This window comes from Chrysochloris asiatica, unplaced genomic scaffold (assembly GCF_000296735.1).
Source record: "Chrysochloris asiatica unplaced genomic scaffold, ChrAsi1.0 scaffold00042, whole genome shotgun sequence".
NCBI lineage: Eukaryota > Metazoa > Chordata > Mammalia > Afrosoricida > Chrysochloridae > Chrysochloris > Chrysochloris asiatica.
In genome coordinates, this window is record NW_006408560.1 from 889,126 (window position 1) to 903,294 (window position 14,169).

At 37.2% G+C, this 14,169-nt stretch overlaps 1 protein-coding gene across 1 annotated transcript in view; it reads right to left on the bottom strand.

Moving 5' to 3' along the window:
- The window catches only part of SPAG17 (sperm associated antigen 17), a 324,904-nt gene that overhangs the window by 168,080 nt on the left and 142,655 nt on the right, over window positions 1-14,169 (bottom strand). Inside the window, 1 exon segment of the mRNA XM_006861302.1 lies at window positions 6,072-6,222. Within this exon segment, the coding sequence (XP_006861364.1) occupies window positions 6,072-6,222 (151 nt within the window).

A 14,169-nucleotide genomic window follows, 5' to 3' on the forward strand; every position in this document is an offset into this window, starting at 1 on the left:
ATATTCACCCATATTTGTCACTGGAACTCCTGGTGTGGTGCTGTAGGATCAGCACTGGACTGCTAACCACAGAGTCGGTAGTTCAAACCCACTGGCTCGCCTCAGAAACTCTATACTGGGTTGCTATGACTGGGAACTGACTCCAACGGCACAAAACAGCAACACTCTTTTGCGCCTGGCGCTGCAGGATAAGCACAGGACTGCTAACCACAAGCTCACCAGCCACTCCTCCAAAACCCTCATCTTTCTTCTGCAGAGCAGCTAGTGGGCTTGAACTGCCTACTGTGTGTTTATCCTATGAGAGAAGTCCAGTGTTTATCCTATGGTTCTAAATTTAACATTTTAGAGCAAAAGTAAACAGAAATTATTCACTTGTATCTAACACAAATTGTTATATTCAATAGATTTTCCTGTTCATTGGGGCTTTGGAAAGACCTTTGATGATGTGAATCTTTCTATAATTCTACTTCAAAGCTTATGAGTTTTCATTCATCCATTCACTCATCCACTGATTATTGTTGTCTGTGTATCCAACTTTGTCATAGGTACCTGGGATTCAAAGAAAAATCAAAATTTAGCTCTTGCACACACTAGAAGTTCAAGGTTGTTGTTAAGTGTCATCAAATCAGTTCCAAATCATAGGGTTTCCAAGGAGCATTTGGTGAATTTGAACTAATGACCTTGTGGTTCAAACTAACCACACAGTCAAAGAATCAGTGAATACATTCCTGATTGTATATTTTATATAAAGTTGTTGTTGTTAACTATCATCGAGTTGGTTTTGACTCACAGCGATCCTTTATAGGGTTTCTGAGGAGCAGCTGGTGAGTTTGAACTGCCAACCTTGTGGTTCCTAGTCCAGTACTGATCCTACAGCACCACACCATGAATCTGAGAAAAATCCTCTGAACAATTGAGCAAAAATATGAAAGAAATGGGGGGCGCAAGCCATGTGGGAATCTGGGAGAAAAGTATCAGAGTTGAAAAAGCAGCAAGTATGAAGGCCCTGAGACACGGGTGTTCTTGACACGTTCAAAGAATTGCAGTAAGGTCAATTCAGACAGAGTCAAATGGAGCAATGAGAAGTGATAAATGGCAGGTGATGAACTTGAAAAGTGGGTGGCAGACAGGTTGGATTTTACTCTGAGTGAGATGGAAGGCACAAATAGGTTATGAGTTGAGAAGATTTGAGTAACATTTTACAAGGGTTCTTACTTCTGGTTGTTGTGTGAAGGAAAGACTGTAGGTAAAAAAATGAAAGGTGGCAAAATAGTTGTAGGTTGGGAGTTAAAAAAGAGGAATCAAAGGTTATCTCTAGGTTTTGGTAGAAAATAGCTACCATTTCCTGCTATAGGAAGGACTGTGAAGGGAGAAATTGGAGAGGGTATCAGGTTTGGTTTTGGAAAGAGAAAAGTGGAAGCGTTAAGGGTTTGGTAGCAAAAGTAAAAACAACTCTGGGCTGTATATGCATAATTCAGGGCCAAGAGAGAATGGAATTATGTCATAAGGCAAAAGGAGAAATGGAACGAGTTAGGGTAGAGGGAAAGGATGGATGTTTTGAGTCGCATTAGGAATTGTGTCGTTCTGCAGTTCCATGAGGTGATGCTATGACAGTACTCAAGAGTTTGGCTTTTTCTATTTCTAAACCTACTTGAAAATGTAAAAAGGAATCAAGAGAGAAGTGTTTGGCAATTGGGTTAGGGTTAGAAATGAAATGAGAAGGAAGAACCAGCATATGCTTTTCTCTTTTTTAGGTTAATTGTTTTCTCGCCAAACAAACATGTCCATGTAATTTAAAATTCCTTCTTTTAAGGAGAAACACTTCAGGATATTGCCTCAAGTAGCAAGTAGAATTTGTTCTGCGAAATTATGGTCTATATTATAAACTCTCACAGAATTTTACATCAAGAAGATGATTCCAGATGTTCTTAAAGACCTTTTCTCCCATTGCCCTTAAAGAGCTTAAATGGCCTTTCCAGTTGTTAACTTGAATCAAATCGCTGACTGCACTACACCAAGCGTCGGTTATCCCCAGGCCTAGGGCCAATTAGGGCACATAGAAGCCCACTGCCTGCATATCATACAATCCGATCTCTACTGTGATTTTCTTCCTCTCTCCTGCTGAGTGATAGAGTGGAGGGGTGCTTGTCTGGGCATCAACAGACCAGATGTTAGTTTGGGTATTACCACTACTGTTATAATTTAAGACAAAGAATTTAACCTCCCAGGATCTCAGATATCTATCTGAAAATAGATTTAGATTCAATTAATTCTGAGGCTCCTTTTGATTATAAAAGTGTTTAGTTCTCTGATGCATCCTTCTTCATAAAAATGAATGTCTGGATATAAACAATGTTCTTGGAATTAGATCTCAAGGTGAGATTAAAAAGGAGTTTTTAAGTAACACAGACTACAAGCTATCCACATCTGCTTTTTAGGCCAAATTCTTTCTTTATTTACTTCCCATTCTTGTTTATGGAGGGGCTATGAGGAATTGCTGATGTTTGTTTTTATTTAGACATTCTTTTTCTCTTCCATGATTACAAAAACAAGAGGCTAAGGAGAGAAGGACAAGGAAGAGACAGAAGAAAAAAAAATCCCTTAATATAATATTTTCTTCATAAAGAATAAGGAGGACATAACCTGGAAGTGAGGTTGTTCTGAATAAAGTACTTTGTAATTATCTTTCTGTCTCCCTTACTTATATGAAGGTTCCAGAATAGAATGTGGGAAGCATGAAAACATGGAGCAATCTGGACAAGTCAAATAGATCAAATAGAGATTTACTGTGAAAAAGAACTTCCACTAACTTTTTTGTTTCTTTATTCTCTGATTCCAATCATGATTTAACCTCTCAGTGAAAAAGCTGCTAGCTTTTAATCAGAATAGCGCTAGACAGTGTTACATGCTTGTTAGCTAGGTGTCAAAGCAATACATCTTAAAGCAGAGTTTTTAAAACTTAGATTTCATGACTTTAGGGAAGTCTAAGATATTATTTACTTAATCTGCATGTTGACAAATAATCTGAGAAGCTGGACTCTATGAAGAAGAACCTGGCATCAGAATTGGAGGAAAGCTCATTAACAACCTGTAATATGCAGATAATGCCTGCTGAAAGCCAAGAGGACTTGACGCACTTAGGATGAAGATAAAAGACTTCAGCCTTCAGTATGGGTTACAACTCAATATTAAGAAAACCAAAATCCTCACAACTGGATCAACAAGCAACATCATGATAAATGGAGAAAATATTGAAGTTGTCAAAGATTTCATTTTACTTGAGTGCACAATCAATGCTTATAGAAGCAGCAGTGAAGACATAAAATGATATATTGGGCAAATCTGCTGCAAAAGACCTCTCTGAAGTGTTGAAAAGCAAAAATGTCATTTTGAGGACTAACGCATGCCTGACCCAAGCCATGGTATTTTCAATCACCTCAACTGTATGTGAAAGGTGGACAGGATAACTGGGAAATGATGCATTTGAATTATGGTGCTGGACAAGGATATGGAATAAAACATAGACTGCCAGAGAATGAACAAATCTGTTTTGGAAGAAGTACTGCCAGATTGTTTCTTAGAAGTGAGACTAGCAAGGCAATTCCTAGAGAAAGACATCATGCTTAGTAAAGTTGAGGGTCAAAAATAAAGAGGAAGACCCTCAACAAGATGGCTTGGTACAATGGCTGCAACAAGGGGCTCACACATAACAACAATCGTGAACATGGTGCAAGAAAGGCAGTGTTTTGTTCTGTTGAATATAGGATTGGTATGAGTTGGAACCAACTCAATGGCACCTAACAACAACAACAAGATGCTGCTACAATAATTTGTTTGGTATAGTCTTGTTTTCAATTTTGTTGACTATAGGAAAAAAATATATAAGCAGATTTGGACACATGATTGCTGTTGTTATATGTTGTCAAGTTGGTTCTGACTCATAGCTACCCTGTACAGGGTATCTGAGGAGTGGCTGGTGAATTTGAACCACTGACCCTGCAGTTCAAACTGACCTTGAGGTCCAGTGTATTATCCCACTGTGCCACACCAGGACTCCACATGATTAGATCAATAGAAAAATGATGATCCAAACTATAACAGCTGATCAAAGGGGAGCCATGTAAAATGTCCTTCTTAGTCACCCTTCAAATCTGGAAATAAACTCAACCCCTCTTGATCAGTTTTCAGCCAACAATAGATAATTCCATATGGGGAACAATAACACTGAGAGGTATACACACCTTAGAATTTTTGTTGTTGTTGTTAAATGCCATCAAATTAGTTTCTACCCATAGAGACCCTGTATAGGGTTTCTGAGTAGCGGCGGGTGAACTTGAACCACTTGCCTTGTGGTTCAAACTGACTTTGCTTCCCAGCACATTGATCCATAGTGTCACAACAAGACTCCTTAGGATAATCAGCTATATATGAGGCTGTCTGCTCCTGTAATGATTTACGTCTTGGAAGCCCTAGATAGGGTTGCTGTGAGTTGGAAGCAACTCTATGGCAGTAGGTTTGGTTTTTGGGTTTTGAGATTAAAAGGGCAGCATTTGTCCAAAGACACGGTTCAGAAGGGATAGAAAAGACAGAGGGATGGAAACAGGAAACATAGGGAAGAAGTACGGTAAATTGTGGAAATTGCGGTCAGTGAGATGAAACAAAATGTATATGAATGGAAAACTGATCTGCTCTGTAAACTTTCCCTCAATTCATTAAGAAAAGAAAAAAAGTGCTGGGGATCTAGTTGAATTAATGTTTCTTCCTCTTCGTTCCTCAAGGTAGGGTACTGATATAATCTTACGAATTTTCTAATCTACAACACAGGGCCACTCAATAATTGTCTCTTATGTTGCAGTATATATAATGCTTTGATTTTTTTTAAATATAGGCACACAAACACATTACACCAGACATATTATCAGGAGGGAGCAATCTCTGGAGAAGTACATCATGCTAGGTAAAGTAGAGGGTCAGTGAAAAGAGGAAGACCCACAATGAAATAGATTGTGGTACAGAAGAAGCAGCTATGGTCTCAAGCTGAACGATGATTTGTGAAGATGGCGCAGAACTGAGCAGTGTTTCATTCTGACTAGATGGCACCTAACAACAACAACAACAACATACATGCACAGATGGTAAAAATGTGAAGTACTCAATGATGAACCAAAAAGGTTGGTGGCTCAAACCCACCCAGAAGTGCCTTGAAAGAAAGGCCTGGTCATCTGGTTTTTAAAGGTCAGTCTTAAAAACTCTGTGGAGTACAGTTCGACTTTGACACACATTGGGTTGAGTCAAATGGACTTCATGACAACAACAACAACAAAAAATGTCTAATGTTATGATGTCTTATCTACTAATTCAGATTGGATATTAGGGAGGAAATGTTGCATTTTCTTCTAGACATTTTCTTATTATTTATTGGTGGGGCTGACTTGTGATAAGAGACATGTAAGGTTTACCAGAAAAATATTAGGTGAGAACTCAGACAGATATCTCTGAATGAGGCAAAGTTTCATTGTCAAGTTTGGTCTTCCCACTTTTCAGATAGTGTCTCTGCAATACTATTGTAATATTTATGTGATATTCAATGATGATAAAGGAGTACAATGGTGAGGCAGGGAGGGGAAGCAAGGCAATGTCTTGGGAAAAGATTATGATATTTTGGGATGAGAGGCTTTTTACTTATTTGAAATATGTTATTAAAAATATATGGACCCTTAATCCTCTTAGCTATCATAGGGATTACCACGTCAACTCCACTGTTGTCAAGGGGGAGATGTGGTGGGGAGGGAGAGAAAGAGGAAATGATTCTGATTGTGGTAAAAAAAAAAAATAAACCCAGTGCATCAGATTGAAAACTGTCATGCACCATAGCTATCACACCATTATTAACGGCACTATTCAAGATAAGAAAGTTGTGGTCAATCAAAATACCCACCTCAGTCTCTGAAAGATCTTTCAATAATCAAAAAAAGGCTTTTTTTTTTTTTTTTCTAATAAAAGTATAACCTTATGAGGCCCATATGGCTTCCAATGAATGAGTTTAGGCTAAGACAGTGGAATGTACTCACCACTTGTACAAAAGTGCATGAGCTCATGAATCGTAGCTAGACGTTTAGTACTGTTCCATGGTGGGGGCAGTGGGAACTGAAGGCATTCCCACAGTGGCAACTTGGACTGCATCTCCTGTTCAATTTGAACTGGGTCGAAATTCTTTTGGTCCTGATGAAAAAATGTAACATGACATAAGACATTAAGGTAAGCTGCCAAGTGCCTTATGCATATGGAGAAGGCTAAACATGATACCCTCACACTCATTATTTGGGATCAGGGGAAATCAATGGTAATCGGGGAAGACAAAATGTTGGTACTTTGCTGAAGGTCAAAAATGCTAGTTCCTACTTTGCCAAAAGTTCCTGGTGCACTACAATGACTGGTCTTTCATTCATAGTGACGGACTGCCAAGTTCTCATCTGTAGTCATCTTTCCTTTCTGAGATATTTTTCTTGGCTTTGCTTGTTTTTAGGATACTTAAAGATATTGAAAGCAAATAACTATGAGATTTAGGAGAGGCGGAGCAAGATGGCAGACTAAACAGAAAGGCTATATAGACCCTCTGCAACAAAGATATGGAAAACCAAATGAAACAGATGTACATGATAGTCCTAGAACTCTGAGCTGCTGATGAACGGACTGAGAAGTGCACTGAATGCTGACTAGGAGGGAGAACTGAGCAGATGTGGCAAAAAAAGGAGTGATTTGCTGGGCTGTGGTATCCAACCGACCTACTACAGCCATCTTGAGCATTTGTGAATGGCTTCAGAACCAAGAAAACATATTTGTGTAAACAGAAATTGCAGAAACCTACCTATGGCTTGCAGAGACTAAGGTGTGATGCTTTTTCTTGTTGTCCACAATCCCCTGGTGACCAGAGGCGAGGCCAGCTTCCACCCATGTATACCCTCAGGGAAGCTCCCACTCACCTGATGACTGGAGTTGCAAGGAAGTGAGTGCCAAGGTTGTGTGTCCCACTGATGGAGGAAGGAGCTATCCGCAGTGACCTGACTCACACAGGCCCTGCTCCAAATCTGCAAAATTGGTCCCGGTCAGCCCTGGATTAGCTCTCACTGGGAGAAGCAGCTGAATGGATGTGTGGGGTTGAGAAAAAAAAAAAAAAGTAAAAAAAGAGACTGTGATTTGTGTGTGCTTAGCAAGCATAGCATGACCATCTTGAACTTTCTTGGGTGGCTGTGAATTCAAGTGGCCAGTAGGTGGCACAGAGGCATACGGCTTATTGATAGAAAGAAAGCCATTGCCTGTTTTTTTTCTTATCTATTTTCTTTTTCCATTATTGTTTCCTGTTTGGTTTGTTTTCCTCCTCTCTTGTGTGAGTGTTTTCTCCTTTTGCCTCATCTGACAGGAAACCGCAATTGTGACCATACGATCCAGCCACAGCCATACCCTATTCAGTCCCACCAATTAGGCAAGAGCCAATGCCAGCTGTTTTACACCAGATCAATAACAACAACCAACATCACCTAAATCCACCCTGAACCGAACTGCACGAACAGCAAACAGAGAATGTTGTACAAGCTCATCTCCTGATCTCACCGACAAGGAGACAGTTAGCGAATGCCTAAGAATACACCAACATATAATCATCATTTAAATCCAAATACATCAACATTACAATGTCTTGAAAGCAGCAGACAATTTCTGTTCACACAGAGAAACAACATAGAGTGGCTCAAATAAATGACCAGAAGGCAGAGCTAGAAAAATGTTTTGAGGAAAAAAGTCATTGGAGCTACCTGAAAAAGAATTCAGTAGAATGATATTTAAGCACTAGCAAATGATTGACAGAAAGGTCTAGAAAAACAGGAAAATTCAGAAAAACACTACAGGAACAATTAAACAAAACAGATAGAGGATTGGAAACAATAAAAAATCTGCAAACAGAAATCCAGAATATTAATAGTAAGAAATCAGAAATGGACAATAATTGAAAGGGCACTAAATCAATGGAAGACAGAATTAGTGAACTTAAAGATAAATCTCACAATACTAGTAAAATAGAAGAACAAACAGAGAAAAGAATGACAAAATGAAGAAAATCTAAGATTCATGTGGAACAACATGAAGAGGAATAACTTATAGTAGATTGGAATTTCAGAATATGAAAAGACAAAGAAAAGCACAGAAAAGACAGCTGAACTACTGGAAGAAAATTTTACCAATATCAAGAAAGATAAGAAGATAAGCATTCAAGAAGTTGTACGGACTCCTAACAGAATACATCCCAAAAGAAAATTGTCAAGACATATCATAATCAAACTCTCTAAAATCAAAGACAAGGAAAGAATCCTTAAATCAGCTCTGGAAAAATGAAATGTCACCTACAAAGGAAAACCAACAAGTTCTGATTTCTCAGCAAGAGACACACCATACACACATGAAGACAACATATTAAAAATTAAAGAATGGAAAAATATGCAATAAGCTAATTTCAATAAAAAATGAGTAGGAGTGGCAATAGTAGTTTCTGGTAAAATAGACTTTATGGCAAAAACAAGCATAAGAGACAATGAAGGACATTAACTCATGATTAAAGGGTCATTTTGAATACCAGGACATACCATAATATATATCTGTGCTCCCAATGAAAGAATCACAAAATACATAAATCAAATTCTAATGGAATTGACAAAAGAAATAGAGAACTCTACCATCATACACTCATCTATGCCAAGAAATTTGGAAGACTGATTGGAAGAGATCCTTATTTGTACCCATTCCAAAGACAGTTGACCCACCAGAAAGTGAAAATCATCAGACAATATCATTAACATCTCATGCAAGCAAAATTTTGTTTAAAATAATTTTAAAATGGCTGCAGCAGTACATTGACAGGAAACCGCCAGAGGTTTAAGTCAGAGGACATTAAATGGGGGATATCATTGTTGACATCAGATGGATTCTGGCTGAAAGCAGAGAATACCAGAAAAGTATTTACCTGTGTTTTATTGACTATGAAAATGTGTTTACCTGTGCTTTATCGACTATGCATGATTGATTGTGCGGATCACGACAAGCTACGGACAAGAGTACAAAGAATGAGTATTCCGGAACACTTAATTGTGTGCATAAGGAATCTGTACATAGAACAAAAGGCAGTTGTTCAAAAAGAACAAGGGAACACTGAATGCTTCAAAATTAGAAAAGTTGTGCACCAGGCTTGTATTCTTTCAATGTGTATTCTGAGCAAATAATCTGAAAACTGGATTATAGGAGGAAAAACGTAACATCAGGCTTGAAGAAAGACTCATTAACAACCTACAATATATATATGGTACAACCTTGCATGCTGAATGTGAAGGAGGCTTAAAATACTTACTGATGAAGATCAAAGACCACATCCTTTGGGATGGGTTGCAACTCAATGTAAAGAAAACAAAAATCCTCACAACTGGACCAATAAATAACATCCACATAAATGAAGAAAAGATTGAAGTTGTCAAAGACTTCATTTTGCTCAGATCGTCTATCAATACTCATGGAAGCAGCAGTCAAAAAAATCAAACAATGTATTGCATTAGGCAATTCTGATGCACTTTAAAATGTTCAAGCATAAAGATGTAAGTTTGAGGACTAAGGTGCGCCTGACCCAAGTCATGATATTTTCAATAACCTCATATGCATGTGAAAGTTGGATTGTGAATAAAGAACACCATAGAAGAATTGATGCATTTTAGTTATGTTGTTGGAAGAGCATATTGAAAATACCATGGACACCCACATGAAAAAACAAGTCTATGAAGTACAGCCAGACTGCTCCTTAGAAACCAGGATTGCCAGGCTTTGTCTCTCATACTTCAGACATATTATCAGGAGGGACCAGTCCTTGGAGAAGAACATCATGCTTGGTAAAGTGGAGGGTCAGTGAAAGAGAGGAAGACCCCCCAATGAGATAGATTGACACAGTGGCAGCAACAAAGGGCTCAAGTGTAGCAATGATTGTGAGGTGAGTGCAGGACCAGCCAATATTTCGTTCTGTTGTGCGTATGGTTGCTATGAGTAGGAGCTGAATTGACATCTCCTACAATGAAAACAACACACTCATAGTAGGAGATTTTAATACACCACTTTCAAAAAAGTACAGAACTAGAAAGAAACTCAACAAAGACACAGAGGAACTTAACAACACAATCAACCAATTTGACTCATATCAATCAGCCAATTATACACAGCACTCAACCCAACAACAGCACAGTGCACATGGAACATTCTCCAGAATAGAACACATGCTAAGCCACAAAGCAAACCTCAATATATTTAAAAATATCAAAATACCACAAACCATCTTTTCAGATAATCAACACTGTAAAATCAGACATCAACTATAAGAAGATCAAGGAAACAAAGTCAAATACATGGAAATTGAAGAATATCCTGCTTGAAAGCCATTGGGTATTAGAACAAATAAAAAATGAAATAAAAAATAATTCTTGAATCAAATGAGAATGAAAATACAACATACCAAGGCTTTTGGGACACAGTAAAAGCAATGCTTAAAGGGAAATTAATAGCAATAAATGCACACATCCAAAAATGAGAAAGAATAAAAATCAACACATAAACACAATGTGTCCAACAATTAGAGAAAGACCAGCAAAGTAACCTGACAGTCACTAGAAAAAAAGAAATAATAAAGATTAGAGCAGAAATAAATGAACTAGAAAGTAGAAAAACAATAGAAAGAATCAATACAAGAAGTTGGTTATTGAAAGGATTGATAAAATTGACAAACCATTGGCAAATCTACCAAAATAAGAGGAGAAGATTCAAGTAATATGCATAAGGAATGATACTAATAGAAATAAAAAGGATAATAGTACTATGAAGAGTTGTACTCCAATAAATTTGAAAATCTAGAAGAAATGGATATATTATTTTAAAAACATAACCGACCTAAACTAACACAGAGTGAAGTAGAAAACTTGAACAGACCTATAACAAAAAAAGAAATTGATCAGGTAATTTAAAAACTCCCAACAAAAAATAGTCCAAGTCCACATGGCTTTACTGATGAATTTTACCAAACACTCAGAGAAGAGATGACTCTAATTTGACTCAAACTTGTGGCATTGTAGGATAAGCACTAGACAGCAAGGTAATTTGAATCACAAGTTTGGCAGTTCAGAATCACCAGTTGCTCCTCAGAAACCTTATACTGAATCTATATGAATTGAAACCTACTCAACGGCACTTAACAACAACAACATCCCAAAATATAGAAGAGGTTGGAAATTTCCTGATCACATTTATGAAGCAAGGATAACCCTCATGCCAAAACCAGGCAAAGACATCACTAAAAAAAGAAAATTATAGATCAATAACCCTCATGAAGATATATGCAAAAAATTCTCAACAAAATCCTAACCAACAGAATGCAAAAAACAAAACAAAACCAACAATAAAAAAACCCACATCATGACCAAATGGGATTAACACCAGGTATGCAAGGCTGGTTCAATATTAGAAAATAACAATCAACATAATCCACAATATATATAAACAAAAGGAAACAAACCACATGGTCATATGATTGATGCAGAAAAACATTTGACAAAATCCAACATCTATTCCTAATAAAAACACTCAACAAATTAGGAATAAAAGTGAAATTCCTCAATATTATTAAGAGTATATATACAAAACCAACAGTAAATGTTACTTTCAATGGAGAGAAACTGAGAGCATTCCCTTTGTGAACAAGAACATTTATCACCATTTCTATAAAGGTATCCAAATTGACAAAGAAGAAGTAAAACTCTCTCGATTTGCACACAATATGATCCTATACAGAGAAAATCCCAATGCCCTAACAAGAAAAATATTTGAACTCATTGAAAAATTCAGCAAAGTGGCAGGGTACAAGATGAATATACAAAAATCAATTGGATTCCCCTATATAGATAAAGATAGCTCTGAAAAGGAAATTAGGAAAACAATACCATTTACAATACTCACCAAAAAGTTGAAACACTTAGGAATAAATATAACCAGAGAAACAAAAGACCTATACAAAGAAAACTACAAAACACTACTACAAGAAACCAAGAGAGATTTACAAAAATGGAAGACTATACCAAACTCAAGGATAGGAAGACTTCACATTATTAATATATCAATACTATCCAATGTAACCTATAGATATAATCCAATTCCAATCCAGATTCCAGCATCATTCTTTAAAGAGATGGAAAAACTAATAAAAAAAATTATATGGAAAGGAAAGAGACCTCAGATAAGCAAAGCACTGCATAAGAGGAAGACCAAAGTTGGTGGCCTCTCACTCCCTGATCTCAAAATTTATTACACAGTCGCAGTGGTCAAAACAATCTGGCATTGGTATAACAAAATATACACAGATCAGTGGAATGGAACTGAGAACCCAGAAATAAATCCATCCACATACAGTCAGCTGATCTTTGACAAAGGACCAAAACACATTAGATACGGAAGAGATAGTCTCTTCAGCAAATAGTGCTGGCAAAACTGGAAATTCATTTGTTGAAGAATGAAATAAGATCAATAACTCACACCAGATAAAAAATAAATTCAATGTAGATTAAAGCCCTAAATGTAAACCAAGAACTATACAGATGATCAATGAAAAAATAGAGGCAAACCTAGGGGCTTTTGTACATGGCATAAATACATTGTCAAACATTACTAAAAACACAAAAGCAGTAGAAAATAAAATAGATGAGTGGGACCTCTAAAAAATTAGAACTTATGTGCATCAAAAACTTTCACCAAAAGAGTAAAAAGGGATCCCATAGACTGGAAATTTTTTTTTTTTGCAATTACATATCAGACAAAGGACTAACCTCCAAAACTTACAGAAAAATACATGTCTACAAGAAAAAGACTAACAACTGAGCTAAAAAAATGGGTACAGGGTTATGGTTGGACTATAACAGACACTGCATCTTGGAAGATATTCAGGCAGTCAGCAAATATATGAAGAAACATTCACAGCCATTAACCATTGTTGTTGTTGTTGTTAAGTGCCATCGAGTTGATTCTGATCCATAGAGACCCTGTATAGGGTTTCCACAGAGCAGCTGGTGAGCATGAACCACCAACCTTGCAGTTCAAATGGATTTGCAGTCTGGCACATTAACCCACAGCACCACACCAGGACTCCATTAGAGAGATGCAAATAAAACACAATGAGATATCATCTCACACCAGCATTAACAGCAAAGTTAAAAAACAAAACAAAAATCAGAAGACAACAGATGCTGGCAAGGGTGTAGAGAGAGTAAGATCATCCTACATTTTTGTTGGGACTGTAAAATGGTGGAAAACCACTGTGGAAAATGGCATGGCACTTCCCCAGAAAGTTGGCAATAGAAATACTGTATGACCTAGTAATCTCTACTTGATGGGTATCCACAAGAAATAAGTCAGGACATGAGTAGACATATGCACACTAATGTTCATTGCAGCAATATTCACAATAGCAAAAAGATGGAGATAGCTTAAATGCCTGTCCTTTGAATAATGGATAAACAAACTTTGGCACCTGCAACATTAAAGAATAATTACGAATCTGTGAAACACTGCGTAACATGAATGAAACTGGAGTGAGTACATTATGCTGAGTGAAATTAGTCAATCACAAAAGTACAACTATCGTATGAACCCACTATTGTAAAAACTTAAGAAAAGGTTTTAATACTAAAAGAAACATTCTTTGATGGTTACCAGGATGGGGAGAGAAGGGAGAGTAAGTCACTGACTAAAAGGTAGACACATGTTAACTCAGTTGATGGGGAGGGCAATATACAAGAAAGGGGAGGGCAATATGTAAGATGGAGGTTGGGAGAAGAATGATGATGACAGGGGAAGATACAGGGGGTATGCAATGGCTAAAGGGGATAGGGGTAAAGAGTGATATATACACCACCCTGGAACAACAGTGTTCTAGGGGTAGATACATGGACAGAGACACAAGCAGAATGAGTATGAAAGGAAGAGTAAGCATATGCCCACAAATAATGGTTTGAAAGAGTCTATTTGTACACAGGTATTTATCTTTCCTACAAATACACCTATGATTGTGGGGGAGCTTGCAATGGGCAAAATGATGAAAACTTC